Source organism: Camelus dromedarius, chromosome X (assembly GCF_036321535.1).
Source record: "Camelus dromedarius isolate mCamDro1 chromosome X, mCamDro1.pat, whole genome shotgun sequence".
NCBI classification, from domain to species: Eukaryota; Metazoa; Chordata; class Mammalia; order Artiodactyla; family Camelidae; genus Camelus; species Camelus dromedarius.
Window position 1 is genome coordinate 26,282,480 of NC_087472.1, and position 12,733 is coordinate 26,295,212.

Here is a 12,733-nt window from a genome sequence, read left to right on the forward strand (position 1 = left end):
GAATAAATTTTAATTCTCCATAGGCTTACTGAAATTACCTAAAAATCATGCCAGTATTTCAGAGTAGAAATAAATCTTCCCTTTTGCTGGGTTACAGTTTACTGGATTATATGTTTAATAAGAGCTAATATCAGTCAACATCAAATTACTTGACAAAAGCTTTGCCCCATCAGCAGTTTTGGAAGACATGATTCCTCTCTACAGATGGCATTTGAAAGCTGGTCACAAAGAGAAATTTCATGCCAGATGGCATAAAGATTAACCCTTTACACACAGTAAGTCTGCTAGTGCATCTCAGTTACTTTGTAAGAGAATAAATCATCACTCTAGCTATTTTTCAAAGACAAACTAGAACAACAACAAAAAAGATGAACACAAAATGCAGTCTCCGTGGCGATTTTACATTCATAGTTGCAAGTATTCCTGAGCAACTCAAATGATCCGTGACAGCTAATAATTAGAATTTTCTGTGTAGAACACAATGAATTCACTTGAGGTAAATAGTCGAGCGAGGCTAGCGGACTGCACAGCATCCGTGTTCCTCTATGGCTTCAGTGTTCCTTACTCACAGCTATGAGTCAATTTCACAGAAGTCATAATCCCTAGTAGAATTTACAAATTTGAGGATTTTCCAGGTTCTAGAGATATGTCCCTCTTGAATGTCAAGAGCCTACCCACTCGATCTGCTATTCTGAATAGGTAAGAGCTTCATGAATCCTCTCAGGATGAAAACATATTCCTATTTTGGCAAAAGAAAGATGTGTGTGAGATTCTTCTATGTCAAACTTATCATAAGATGTAGCAATGGAATTTTTACCCAGTAAATTAATTCTCAGCAAAAAAAAAGTTTTTAAATAAAAAAGACGTTCCCTTAAGGCACTGGTTTAAGGGAGGTAGAAGGAAAAGTCATACATACGTTTGTGGGTGGCCCTTTTGCATTGTCTCCAATTTGACCCAAGATATTGAAAGTTAAATCATGGCACTTGACCAGGAAACGTTTATTGCACTTTTCCTCAAATGGCTTTATATCTGGTTCAATTCCTGAAAAGTCCAACCTCTACAAAATAGATAATATGAATCATTTCTCACCCAAACAGAATTCATATGAATATAGATCTATAAGTAAAAACTGCAGAATCCAATAGTTCTCTGTCCATTCTTCATTTGAACCCTAATTTTTCATTCAACAAGCCTTTGTAGTGCTCTTATACAAAGATTCAAACACTGATAGAAATCTCTACCTCACTCCCTACCCCAGTCCTGTGACCTCATCTCCTACCACTCCAGCCTACCCCCAACCTCTGTTCCAGCCCCACTGGCCTCCTTGGTTATTTCTCCAGCACACCAAGTACACTCTACCTCAGGGCCTTTGCACTTGCTGTTCTGTCAGGAACCCTCTTCCCCCAAGATAGATGCATGGCTTACTCCTTCATTTGAGTCTCCAATCAATTGGCATTTCCATAGAGAGACCTTCCTTAACTTCCTATAAAAAACTGTACTCTGACACTCTAGACTCCCTTTCCTTAATTTCGTTTTCTGACATTATTTTTAATATTTATTTGGTTGTTCATTGTTTGTCTTCCCCACAAAATACTACGTTGCAGGATGATAGGAATTTTATTTCTTTTATGAGCTGTGCAGAGGACATATCTGACATGAACGGATATGGAAGGCAACAAGAATAACAAAAGGCCTCTCACTTAGAAGATTCAGTACATTGTGATGTTATCAACTTAGTTGGGAAATAAAAGTGAATGGCAGGCATGGAGGGAGGGTGAGTAGAGATGGTGAGTTCAGTTTGGGATGTGTTGAGTTTGAGGTGATGCAAGTAAGTGGTTGGAAAAATAGGAGAGGTGTGGGTTGGAGATCAGGATTTAGGAATCAGTGGCAACTTGGGTGAGGAGAACAAGGCTGGAACCCTGGGGACCACCTATGTTGAAATGATGACCAGAGGGAGAAGTGTGTGCTTAGGAAACTGAAAATCACTGAGCTCAGCTTCTAACAGAGCTGAGGGATAAACCGGCTGCCAGAGATATGTTTTTTTAATTATTGGTATTTCAAAATAGAGTTTAAAAAAAAAGATACTGGGAGTCAAGGAATTCCTCTCAGCAGGGGAGGAATCCATCCCCCCTCAAAGATACTCATGGAATCCTTGTCCTCAGTTCACAGCTCAGGCAACCTGAGTTCATCTGTTCACTCTAAGTGTCTGAACAGACTCACACTCTGTTCACAAATGGGAGGAAAAGTATAATTGTTGGACAACCTACTGTACTTTGAATTAGATCAGAGACAGGGTAGACAAGAAATGAAGGGATGAATCTGAGTAGAACACTCTGCCAATATGGAAAACTCAAGCCAAGAAACAGAAGAATTTTTCTCAATTGCCTAAGTAATTCAAGCCGAAACAGGTATAGTGCCTGAAGAGTCTTGGATAATTATAGCTGTTCTGACCTTGCTTACATCACTGATAAAACTCTCCTTAAAAGGGCCTAAAGTAGAATATTCATACCTGAAAGCATGATTTCCCCCCCAGAGTCTATTTATCTACAAACGTGTGGGACTAGACAGCTCCCTCTCGAACACTTATCTATCTGTGGAGCCAGCGGAGGCAAGTCATTACCATGGAAATCAATTCTAATTTCCGCCCATTTATCTGCTCTCCTTTCGATCTGACTCAGACAGAGGAATGTGAAGAGAAACTGGACTAAACCATCCCAGCCCCCAAATCCCTTCCCTTCCAAGGCCTGCGAGTGCAAATGTTGGGACATATGGCCTTCCCCAGTAGTTCAAAGTCAGAGCCATCCCCTTCAGTCAGTGTTTCTTTATTCTCTAAGGTCAGTGGTAGAAAACACGTCTCTAAATGCTGAACTGTGGCCAAGAGAGAAGGTTCACATTAGAAGCAGGCACTGCCCGGAAAGGTACTGGACACATACAACATGGATTTCTCTGTGGGGAGACTGTCTTCCGTAATCAACATTAAATTCATTTTTTTGTCCAACTTTCTTCGCAATTGTGAATTTTTCTCTCACTGAGGCTCACTGATAAACAACAAGTCAAACATAAAATCAGTTCAGTTCCATGACCACAAAAACACTACACCACAAATTTTTTTTTAAAGACACTGGATTGAGCTTTAACCACAGTCAATTGGCTTCTTTGTATACCATGAAAGAGTCTGACTTGTTCAATTAGAGCCCAATCAGGCGGGGGGGGGGGGGGGGTGTTGCAGAATCAAAAGCACAGACATGCTTGGAACAAGTAAATTTCTGAATGAATGTCTTGGAACTAACATTCCTGAGGCCTGCTATACTCCTTTTTTCTTAAAATCATACAACTTGAACAATATAATAGTGCTATGGGGGGAAAAGGGAGATAAAATATTGAAAACAAATTTTCCCCCAGTAATTTTATTTTCTCATGTGGCATTTTCATTAAGGAAAATTTTCTGCATTATTTATAGGCTATATATTTTTTCCATTTCCAACTAAAAAATCTTTTGTTAGAAAATCATAGCAAGCAACAAGAAACAAAAACAAAATCACTCTTCCCAAAATTATTCCATATTTTAATGAAATATTTTCACTGAGGAAAAAAACTGTAATGCTTACATAATGCATATTTTTCTTTCAAAAAATAATCGCACAGATTTTAATTAGAAATCTCACACAGAAAAAGTAAAAACCAAAAATATTCATCTTCCCTCAAATAATTTCATTTTCTTATGAAATGTTTTCCATTGGGAAAAATATTTGTAATACTTATATACTGTAGAATTCTTCCATTTAAACAAATCAGCAATTTAATTAGAACATATCATGGAATTAAGTATTAAATGCATATATATCTTAATACAAAAAAGTGCCTCACTCTCACGGAGGTTTAAATGCACATATGCACACAAACCTGCACTTCCCTGCACTGCTTTCCATTTAAAGTGAGATTAAGCCAGGTATGAAAATTATCCCAGTTCTATGGGCCCACATCAAAAGTGGAAAAGAAATCACAAGTCTCATATGACTTGGTGCTCCTCACACTGCAGAAAGTCACTGCGACTGGATCACAATTGTATTTAATGGGTTCAAAGCACTGAAACCATTGCTAAGGATGCTTTGCTTTATCCATTTTGAAGAGTGAGATGAAATGAAAAGAATATACAGAACTGAGAGAAAATAAACATATATTTTCAGTCCCAAACTACTTGTATATGTGTCAGTCCTCTTAAGTGAACTTAAGTTGTTAAGCCACCTGTTCAAAGTAATCAAGACAAATATAAAGCAATAGATATGCCAGTGGCACAAAAATCAGTGATTTCAACATTTCATAGACGTTGTTTATGTGAATAAGCAACAATTCTGGGATTATTTAAAGCAGTATATCATTAATACCTGAACTTCCGAATCAAAAGAAAAGAGATTCTGTCTTCCATCTCCTCTACTGAGCTTGTTTAGCTGTTCAGTTTCTCTTCCATACTAAAATGAAAACAAAGATGTATACACACACATATACTGAACATTACTTCATTTCCTTCAAAGCAGTATTAAATACCATTTAAATACCTAGTTAATGTGAAACTAGCAATCTGACACAGCTTCAAAAATATACTATTCTCCATTTCCAAGTACTTAAGATGGATAAAGAATGCTTGCTGGGCAGAGTGACAGTCTCCATTACCCATAATAAGCTATAGATCAGGTTCTTATACTTTCTATGTGCCTTTCCTAATATTAAGAATAGTATTCAACCCATAGTAGTACAAAAAAGAAATACAAAAGACTTTGGATGTAAAAGAGAATTAACAAGCAAGAAAACACTATCATTTACATATCCATGGTGCTAGCCATCAAATATTATATATAATTCTGATTCCATCACTTTAGGAAAAACATATTGGGCTGTATATTCTGGAACGACAAAGACTCAGAGGGGACACATTAAAATGTACAAAATCACATAAAGCGTAGATTAGGGGCTCACGGGTGTGTTCCTAAATTTTGGAAAATAGCTTTGAAGCTTAAGAGAAGAGTAAGTTTAAAATAGAAGAAAGTAACTTCTAAACTTGTATAAGTTAGTAGTCCAGGAAGAGGAATAAAGTAAAAATGTAAATAGGTTTGGTGGGGGGATGGTATAGCTCAAGTGGTAGAGCGCATGCTTAGTATACACGAGGTCCTGGGTTCCATCCTCAGTACCTCCTCTAAAAAATAAAATAAATAAGTAGACCTAATTATCTCCCTCACAAAAAAAAATTTTTAATAAAATAAAGTAAATAGGTTTGGCAGGGATTGAAATGAAGAAATGGGTCATAACTTTCTAATGTATTACAGTATAGAGTCCACAGAGTGAAATATGTAACCTACTAAGACAGGTATGATAATCACCTCTGTACTTCCAAAATTGACTCCCTTCAAACACCAAAGAGCAAGAGTAATTAACACAAACGATGTCTGCTAACCAAATCCTCATCTGATGAAATTATTCATATACATACACATACACATTCACATAGAGAATGTGCTTTTCGTCTGAAATTAACATATACAAATCATTAGACTGAATACCATGTTCACTCTGCATCAGTAGCCCCTTGAATGAATACTTCTTTTATGAATGACATACAGTAATTAAACTGAATAAGAAGTAGCAGATAGAAGTTAATAAAGTCACAAAAATCTAGGAGTACTTCTTGGCGTCTAGGGAGAAAAAATAAGATTTTCCGAACTCTTAGCTGCCACTTATAAGTCTAACTTTAGGGGTGTAACTTTTCTTTTACAATCTCTACCTGTTTCACTAACTTGCCATGGTTTTTAACTTAGAAATGACATTGCCAAATGGAAATCCAGCATTAAAACTTTTAACAGCCATTCCTGCATTGTCTCAGTCGAAGGCAAGTTGCCATAAGAAAGATGTACCTTCATCAGTTCCGGATGCATGCTCCTTTCCAAACTGGCCATGATGTTCTCGGCTTTTCCTTGGCTGCTAGTTTCATCATCTGCAAATTCATTAAAAGCAGATGTTTCAAACCATGCAAACCATTACTAATCACCTAAGAGGAATATCCTAAGTATCTCTCCCACCCCATCCTCTCCTACTAGATTTATTGCAAAGAATTTTGATTATGAAAGCATAGGGAAAACTTTAATGGACTTTTGAAAATCTGCCATGAATTCCCTATCTGTTTTAGTCTGGTTGTATTTCATGTGTCAGAGCCCACGTAGCACCAACTCTTAAAAAAAAAAATCTATCAACCACCGTAGTCATTTTTAATGAAGAAGGAGGTCAACCTTCAAGATTAGGAGCTCTGTGTTCACCCTACCCAAAGGACATTCCCATAGATTAAAGACAAGGGCTTTACCTCGATAAGGAATCATTTAAAAATTCTGACCTTGTGCTGTTTCTACCGTCTCCTTTTTCTCTTGAACTAAACTGTCGGTATTGATCTGAATAATCTTTTTCAAAGTTATCAACCATTCCTCCATTTCCTGCTCGGTTTCAGCAGCCAGATAATGGCTATACTTATCTAACATCTTGAGTTCAAAAGCATGACGGCGCATTTTGGGGCACTAGAGGAAAAAAAGAAGAAGGTGTGTGTTCAGTTAGCTTAGTTGCCCTTTTAATATTAGATTCCATTAGTTTATTTATTTTTACTTCAGCTCAGCACATACGTACGTCAATACTTTCATGAAAGAATTGCTTCTTTCAACAAGGAATAGGAACTCAAAGATGATGAATGACCATGCCAAACATACCTTTTTTATTTCCCTCAGTACTGAGCACAGTAATATCCACACAAAGTTGGCATAAAATACTACATGTTGGGTGAGCATTATCATTTAAGGCCTTCTGACATCCTCTACATTTAGATAATCAAACTACCACTATAAAAAGAAGCCAATATTTTACTATTTCCACCCTACTTGAAGTTTTTCTGGCATATTTATAGATTTTCAAAATCAGCCCTTAAAAACAAACTTCAATGTGACCTGAAATAAATCTGGTACTTGCTTTATATCACACCATAAAATGCAACATCACTATCTAATTCACTTTACCATGCATCATATGAAAGGCATCACAGGAGTATAAAAGACTGTAGTCAGTTCACACTAAACAGTGGCTCTCAATAAAAATGATGAAGATAGCCTAGACTGCATAGCAGCACACAAGGAAAATAAAAGCCTCTTCTTGTCCTCAAACATGATGACACCTTCTTTTATGTTAGGACCTTCTCTGTCATGACAAAAGAAATGCTCCCAAATACCTCAGCACTAATTTCAAGAAAGGCTCAATAATTTTCCACTGCCTGAGCATTATTCAAGAAGGAACCAAGAAAGGTCCTCCTTCTCATCTTCAAAGTATAGTAAAGGATGAAATTAAACTGCTGTAGCAAGTCATAAAGATTTATCTGTTTGAAAATATTTGGGAGGGGGGAATCATAAATAGGAGGGGAGAGCAGAGGCTGGGAGCACCATAAAGGAAGGGCAATCCGGAAAAGGGCTAATTGAGAAAACCTGGGAATTACACACGCCTTCTTCCTTCCAGTGAGCTAAGAAAGCTGCCATACATATATAAAAGAAGGCACCTTCTACTCACATACATCTTCCTGTTTTTTACATTTTCTATTTTAAAGTGTTTTTTCATTTGCTCCTCATGACAATCTCATTTGTTAGAGTGAATAGATATGATTAATCCCACTATACAGTTTTCAAAATTAAGATTCAGATCGGTTGAGGGTGTTGAATCCCTGCCTCCCCATCAATGCAGCACTGCTTTTAGTCGACCATGCCTCCCTGGCTCTGTAGTGATGGCTCTTTTCTCTTGGGCCGTCAACTTGCTATTTAATCATCTTTCTGCCCTCTGCTTCCCACCCCGTCCATGCTAACACTCCCGTCAGTAACTCAATAACTCAAATCAGCAAACATTTGTTAAGCCCCTACTGTGTGTGCAACTCTGCTAATTATTATAAGGGACCCAGACATGAATATGACATCTTCCCTGTAATCCAAAAAGGAATGTGCGGAACTAACCACAAATGAGAGTCCAATTCAGTGATAGGATAGAGGAAAAAGCACAGTGGGAGCCCAGGGGAGGTGGAGCTGAATTCCACCTAGTGGGCATGAGAGTGAGGAAGAAAACAAAAAACATTTCATGGCGGAAGAGCCATTGGATCCAAGACTTTGAAAAAAGATAAGATTCAAATAGGAACAGAAGGAGAAATAGATGCAAGCAGAAAAACAAATGAAAGAAAGGCACATCTGTAATAACTTATAGTGAAAAAAAAGCTGAAAAAGAGTACGTACATATATATGTATAACCGAATCACTATGCTGTGCACTGGAAACTAACACAACAGTGTAAATCAACTCAACTTCAATTTAAAAAAAGAAGAAAGGCATATTGGAATGAAACTCTGTGAGTGCTTAGCCTGGTGTGAGTAGAGCACAGAAGGTACAAGAGATGCACGGGAGATTAGTTTAGGAAGTAGAATAAGGTCAAATCGCTGCAGGCCTGCAATGCCCTGGTAGGACCTTTAGAGCTCACTCTGCAAGACAATCAATCAAGAGCCGAAAGGTTTTGAATAGCCAAGTGAAGGACCCCATCTATGTCTTAGGAAGGTGGAGTGGAACAGGAAAACACATCATAAGGCAGGAAAGCAAGACTCCAGGCAAAAGAAGATAAAAGGGGGAAGTCAAGGAAGACAATGAGAATGGAAGGAAGGTACAGAGATTCCAGAGGCACTCTGGAGCCAGACTCCAAAGGACTGGGTAAACCCCTGAGTATTGGCACAGAGGGAGAGTGGAACACTGAAGAGGATTCTGAGTTTCTAGTCTGAAACGTTGTGGTGGATGGGGATGCCATTAACCAAGGCGGAAAAGTACTGAGGTTCTTAATAGTTGATCAATAACCCTCTTGGACAAAGAGAAAGATTACCTCTGTAGCCCTACCTGAACAACGTCAATGCAGGCGTCCAAGTAGATGCAACCTTTAGATTCTTTTGAATTTTTCTCGTCTTTATAGGAATTGAGAATATATGAACCATCAGGAAGCTGAGTTAAGTAAAAATATCGTCTCTTGAATACCTATGGGGGAAAAAACCAACAACACATTTGTTACATTCACATTGCATTTGAGCAAAAAAACCTTGAAGTTCTTGCCACAGGAATTATATCGGGGCAATCTTCAGACAACCTGGAGAAGTCATTAGGAATTATCATTATTTTCATTTTTTTTTTATGATGGAGAGCTTGAAGTCAAGGGATTTACTCTCAGTTAATCAAATGTCTGGAGAAGAAGTTTTATAAAGTTTATAAAGCATTTTTGTATCTAAATCACTATCCATTTCACTAGAGCATCTTTTTCTCATCTAATTGCAAACCATGACTGGATTCTTACAATTTCGTTCATATCACTAGAGATCCAAGTATAAATATATCAATATGTACACACACACACACACACACACCCTCTATTGTATCTTTACATGTCACCTGCACATCTTATTGCACTCACCTATGCTGTTCCAGTGGCCCCACTTCTGAGAATCCAGCTTATAGCACTCTCACAGGGAAACACTGAGAACCATGAGATGCCATCAGTTACTGTTGAATGCCCTGGGTACTGAGATTTGAGTCCAAAGGCCCAATGAGATTGTGCCACCCATTTGAAATTAGGGATTCAACCGTTAAGGAGTAGCCTGTCACTACAACTCATAATGGAACCCATACGGATGGGGAAAAGGAGGAAGCCTGATTCATTTATTCTGCTCTCTACCCTCCCCTAAAAAGAGCCTTGGACCTGATGAAGGAGGTAGAAAAAGGGGATTCTGATCTCTCTGATGAACCTACGCTTCCTTCAGTAAGCCTCAGACTGCAAGCTGTATCAAGCATTTGTTATAGTAAAATTCTCCAGGATAAGAGATTGAAAATCATTTCAGGGTGGGAATGGGAAGAGAGACTAGGAAATAGCCTGCTGGTGACACTTCTGAGGAAATGCATCCCTATGCATCCCATCTTACGCGCCGAAGTCAGTCGGCTTCAAGAGTCAAGCTCACCATTGTCAATCACCCGTCTGATTATCCAGTATGATCTCTGACTCTTTTAAGAACTTTAATTATGGAAAGAGTGTTATTTGGCCAGATCATTCTTGCAAACTACTTAACTTCTGGCAAAGTATCTAAAATATCAACAATTCATTTCTCCATGACATGAGTAAGCAAAATGCAGAAACCGGTTAAGGGGCATTTCTTTTTAGGGAAACCAGTACGAAGAAATCATATGCTTGTAGTTGTTTTTGACTTGGTCAAATATCATTGATTTTGGAATGAATGACAAAAATATACCAGTGTGAGGAACAACCTAACAGGTTAGACTGGTAAATGCTAGAGCTTCTATTTCAGGGAGGGGCCATGTGGGCTATATGGTATCAATAGAAAGAAGTCCAAGCAGAAAATACCACCTTGTTTTTCAATGTCAGTTAAGTGAATATTACAGCATTAGGATACAAAGGTATAGAAAGTGGGTGTGGGTGTGGGTGTGGGTGTGGATGTGTGTGTGTGTGTGAGCTCATATAAAACCTCCATTTAAGTTTACTGGAACTATAATTGAATTTACAAGGAAAATGTAAACCATCATAGCAATGATATATATATTTATATTTATATTTATATTTATATTTATATTTATTTATTTATTTATTTATTTATCCATGTTTGCTTATTTTCATGACAATAGTTCACATCTGTTATTAAAATGATAGAAACAGAAGACCTAAAATGACATCATAAGCTCATTCATTCCAAATGAACAAAACACCACTTTTTAAAAGTTATTACAATAATTCTGTATGATAAAAATTAAAATACATTTTCCAGGCAGAAAATAACATAAAAATTACAACTAGATTGGAATCTGAACTATGTTCAAATCTAAAAGTCAAAGTTTATAGATTCAGTGGTGCTGTCTGTAGAATCCACTTGCAGAGTCCTTAGCCAGCAACAAGGAAAGGGAAAATACAGAGTGAAATATTTGTGGCACACAGTCAAATTATAGCCTGCAAAATTTTCTTCATGTACAGCTGCCTCATCAAGCTTTTTTTCATGTACGGCTGCCTCACCAAGCAAAAAGGTTTTGCGGCAGCCACCTCTTCTGATATTAGCAAAGTGCATCATTACAATAGAGATGGAAAGGGATCTGAAATTACCGGAAATCACATCCTGTAATACTGCAGTTAGGTCTGAATGTAACACGGGGGCAGGTAGCTCATGGATCTGGGGAGAGAGCAGATGCCGGAGAGTCACAGGCTCTTCACTCTCACCCAGCACTCCTGCTCCCCAGCAGGGAAACTGTCCTCGACACTCGGCTTCTCTCCTTTTCCTCACTTGTGAAATGATGGGATCTGACCAAATGATCTGTAAGAACCTTTTTTTCATGCTCTACAAATAATTGTATTAAAAATGAGCAAATAACACAGCAGCCTTCCTAGCGGGGGGCCATACTCCCCATGCAATTTCCGACAGGCTAGAAGCACACAGTTTGTACAGTAAGGACATTTATTTTAAGTTATGTCTATAGAAATCAGACTCTTCCCCAACAACATATCTGGAAGATCTCTAAGATCTCTTCTTATTCTAATATTCTATGATCTATGTTAGGTTTCAACTTCTAGGAAGCTTTTAAGGTACCTTTCAAAGAAGAAAAGAGTATCCTAAATCTCTCATATGGTATCAAAAGGGAAATCAGAAACATGACTTCCCTGACATTCTTTCATGTTGCTATTCTGGGTATAGGTCTACATTTTTTTTTCCATTTTGAAAAGAAGACAGCTGTTAAAAAAATGACTATATAGAACAGTGGTAATTTACTCCATATCATACCTTTCATCTGAAGGCCTCATGTCCTTTGTAACCAATAGCTAATTCTTTGAATGTCACTTAGGGACAAGCATGATTATCCACATTTTCCCAATAACAAACCGAGAAGCCAAGAGCTCACTCAAGTTCACACAAGGCAAGTTGATGGTAGAAATGGAATTAAGAATTTTATAACAGTGACAAACAAAGAGAATCTGCCCAAACCTTCCAATGGCTTCAAATCAAGGTTAGAATAAGACCCAAAATCCTCCCAATAGCCTGGGATGATATGCATGATCTGGCCTTGCATTACCTCTTGAACTTTATTTCTAATTATGCTGCTCCAGCTACACTGGTTTACCTGCTGTTCCTCCAACAAAAACGTCTCCTTCAGGCCTTTGTGCTCGCTGTTCCCTTGACCTGGAAGCCTCTCGCCACCCCATGTCTACAGCCTCTTTCAGGTCTTTGCTTGAATCTTACCTCCTCTGAGACGCCTTCTATGACTATCTGGCCTCCTCACAGCACCTTATTTTATCCTTTTCACTGAATGATCACTATCCAAATATATCCTATTCATCTATTTCTTTCCTTACTGTCTGTCTCTTTTAAACAGTTAAGGGCCATATCTCATGTACTGTTGTATCCCCAGTACCTCTAACAGCGCCTGGAACGCAATAAAATTTTGCAAAATGAATGAGGAATGAATGAATAATTCATTCTCCAATGCAGATTCTCCAGCGGTCTCCTCCAATAGAAGGGTGTTTCTCTGTAATGCACATATTCTTCTTCCTCCTCCTCCTCATCTTTCTTATTTTTCCTACATAGTGAACACAGCCAAAAATTCCCCACCTTCCTCAGTGTGATGCGTGGATCCTGACGAGTGGCCCACTC

General features: G+C 38.1%; 1 protein-coding gene across 5 annotated transcripts in view; it reads right to left on the reverse strand.

Annotated features, from left to right (window-relative positions):
• The window catches only part of DOCK11 (dedicator of cytokinesis 11), a 169,920-nt gene that overhangs the window by 106,158 nt on the left and 51,029 nt on the right, over positions 1 to 12,733 (reverse strand). For all 5 annotated transcript variants that reach the window (XR_010379362.1, XM_031445367.2, XM_031445366.2 and 2 more), the window contains exons 7-11: positions 8,940 to 9,074; positions 6,380 to 6,557; positions 5,907 to 5,986; positions 4,386 to 4,469; positions 917 to 1,057 (exon numbers count right to left, since the gene is read on the reverse strand). Coding sequence is in view for 4 of the 5 variants with exons in the window: in XM_031445367.2 (XP_031301227.1) it covers positions 917 to 1,057; positions 4,386 to 4,469; positions 5,907 to 5,986; positions 6,380 to 6,557; positions 8,940 to 9,074 (618 nt within the window). In the remaining variant the exon portion in view is untranslated. The remainder of the gene's footprint in view (positions 1 to 916; positions 1,058 to 4,385; positions 4,470 to 5,906; positions 5,987 to 6,379; positions 6,558 to 8,939; positions 9,075 to 12,733) is intronic.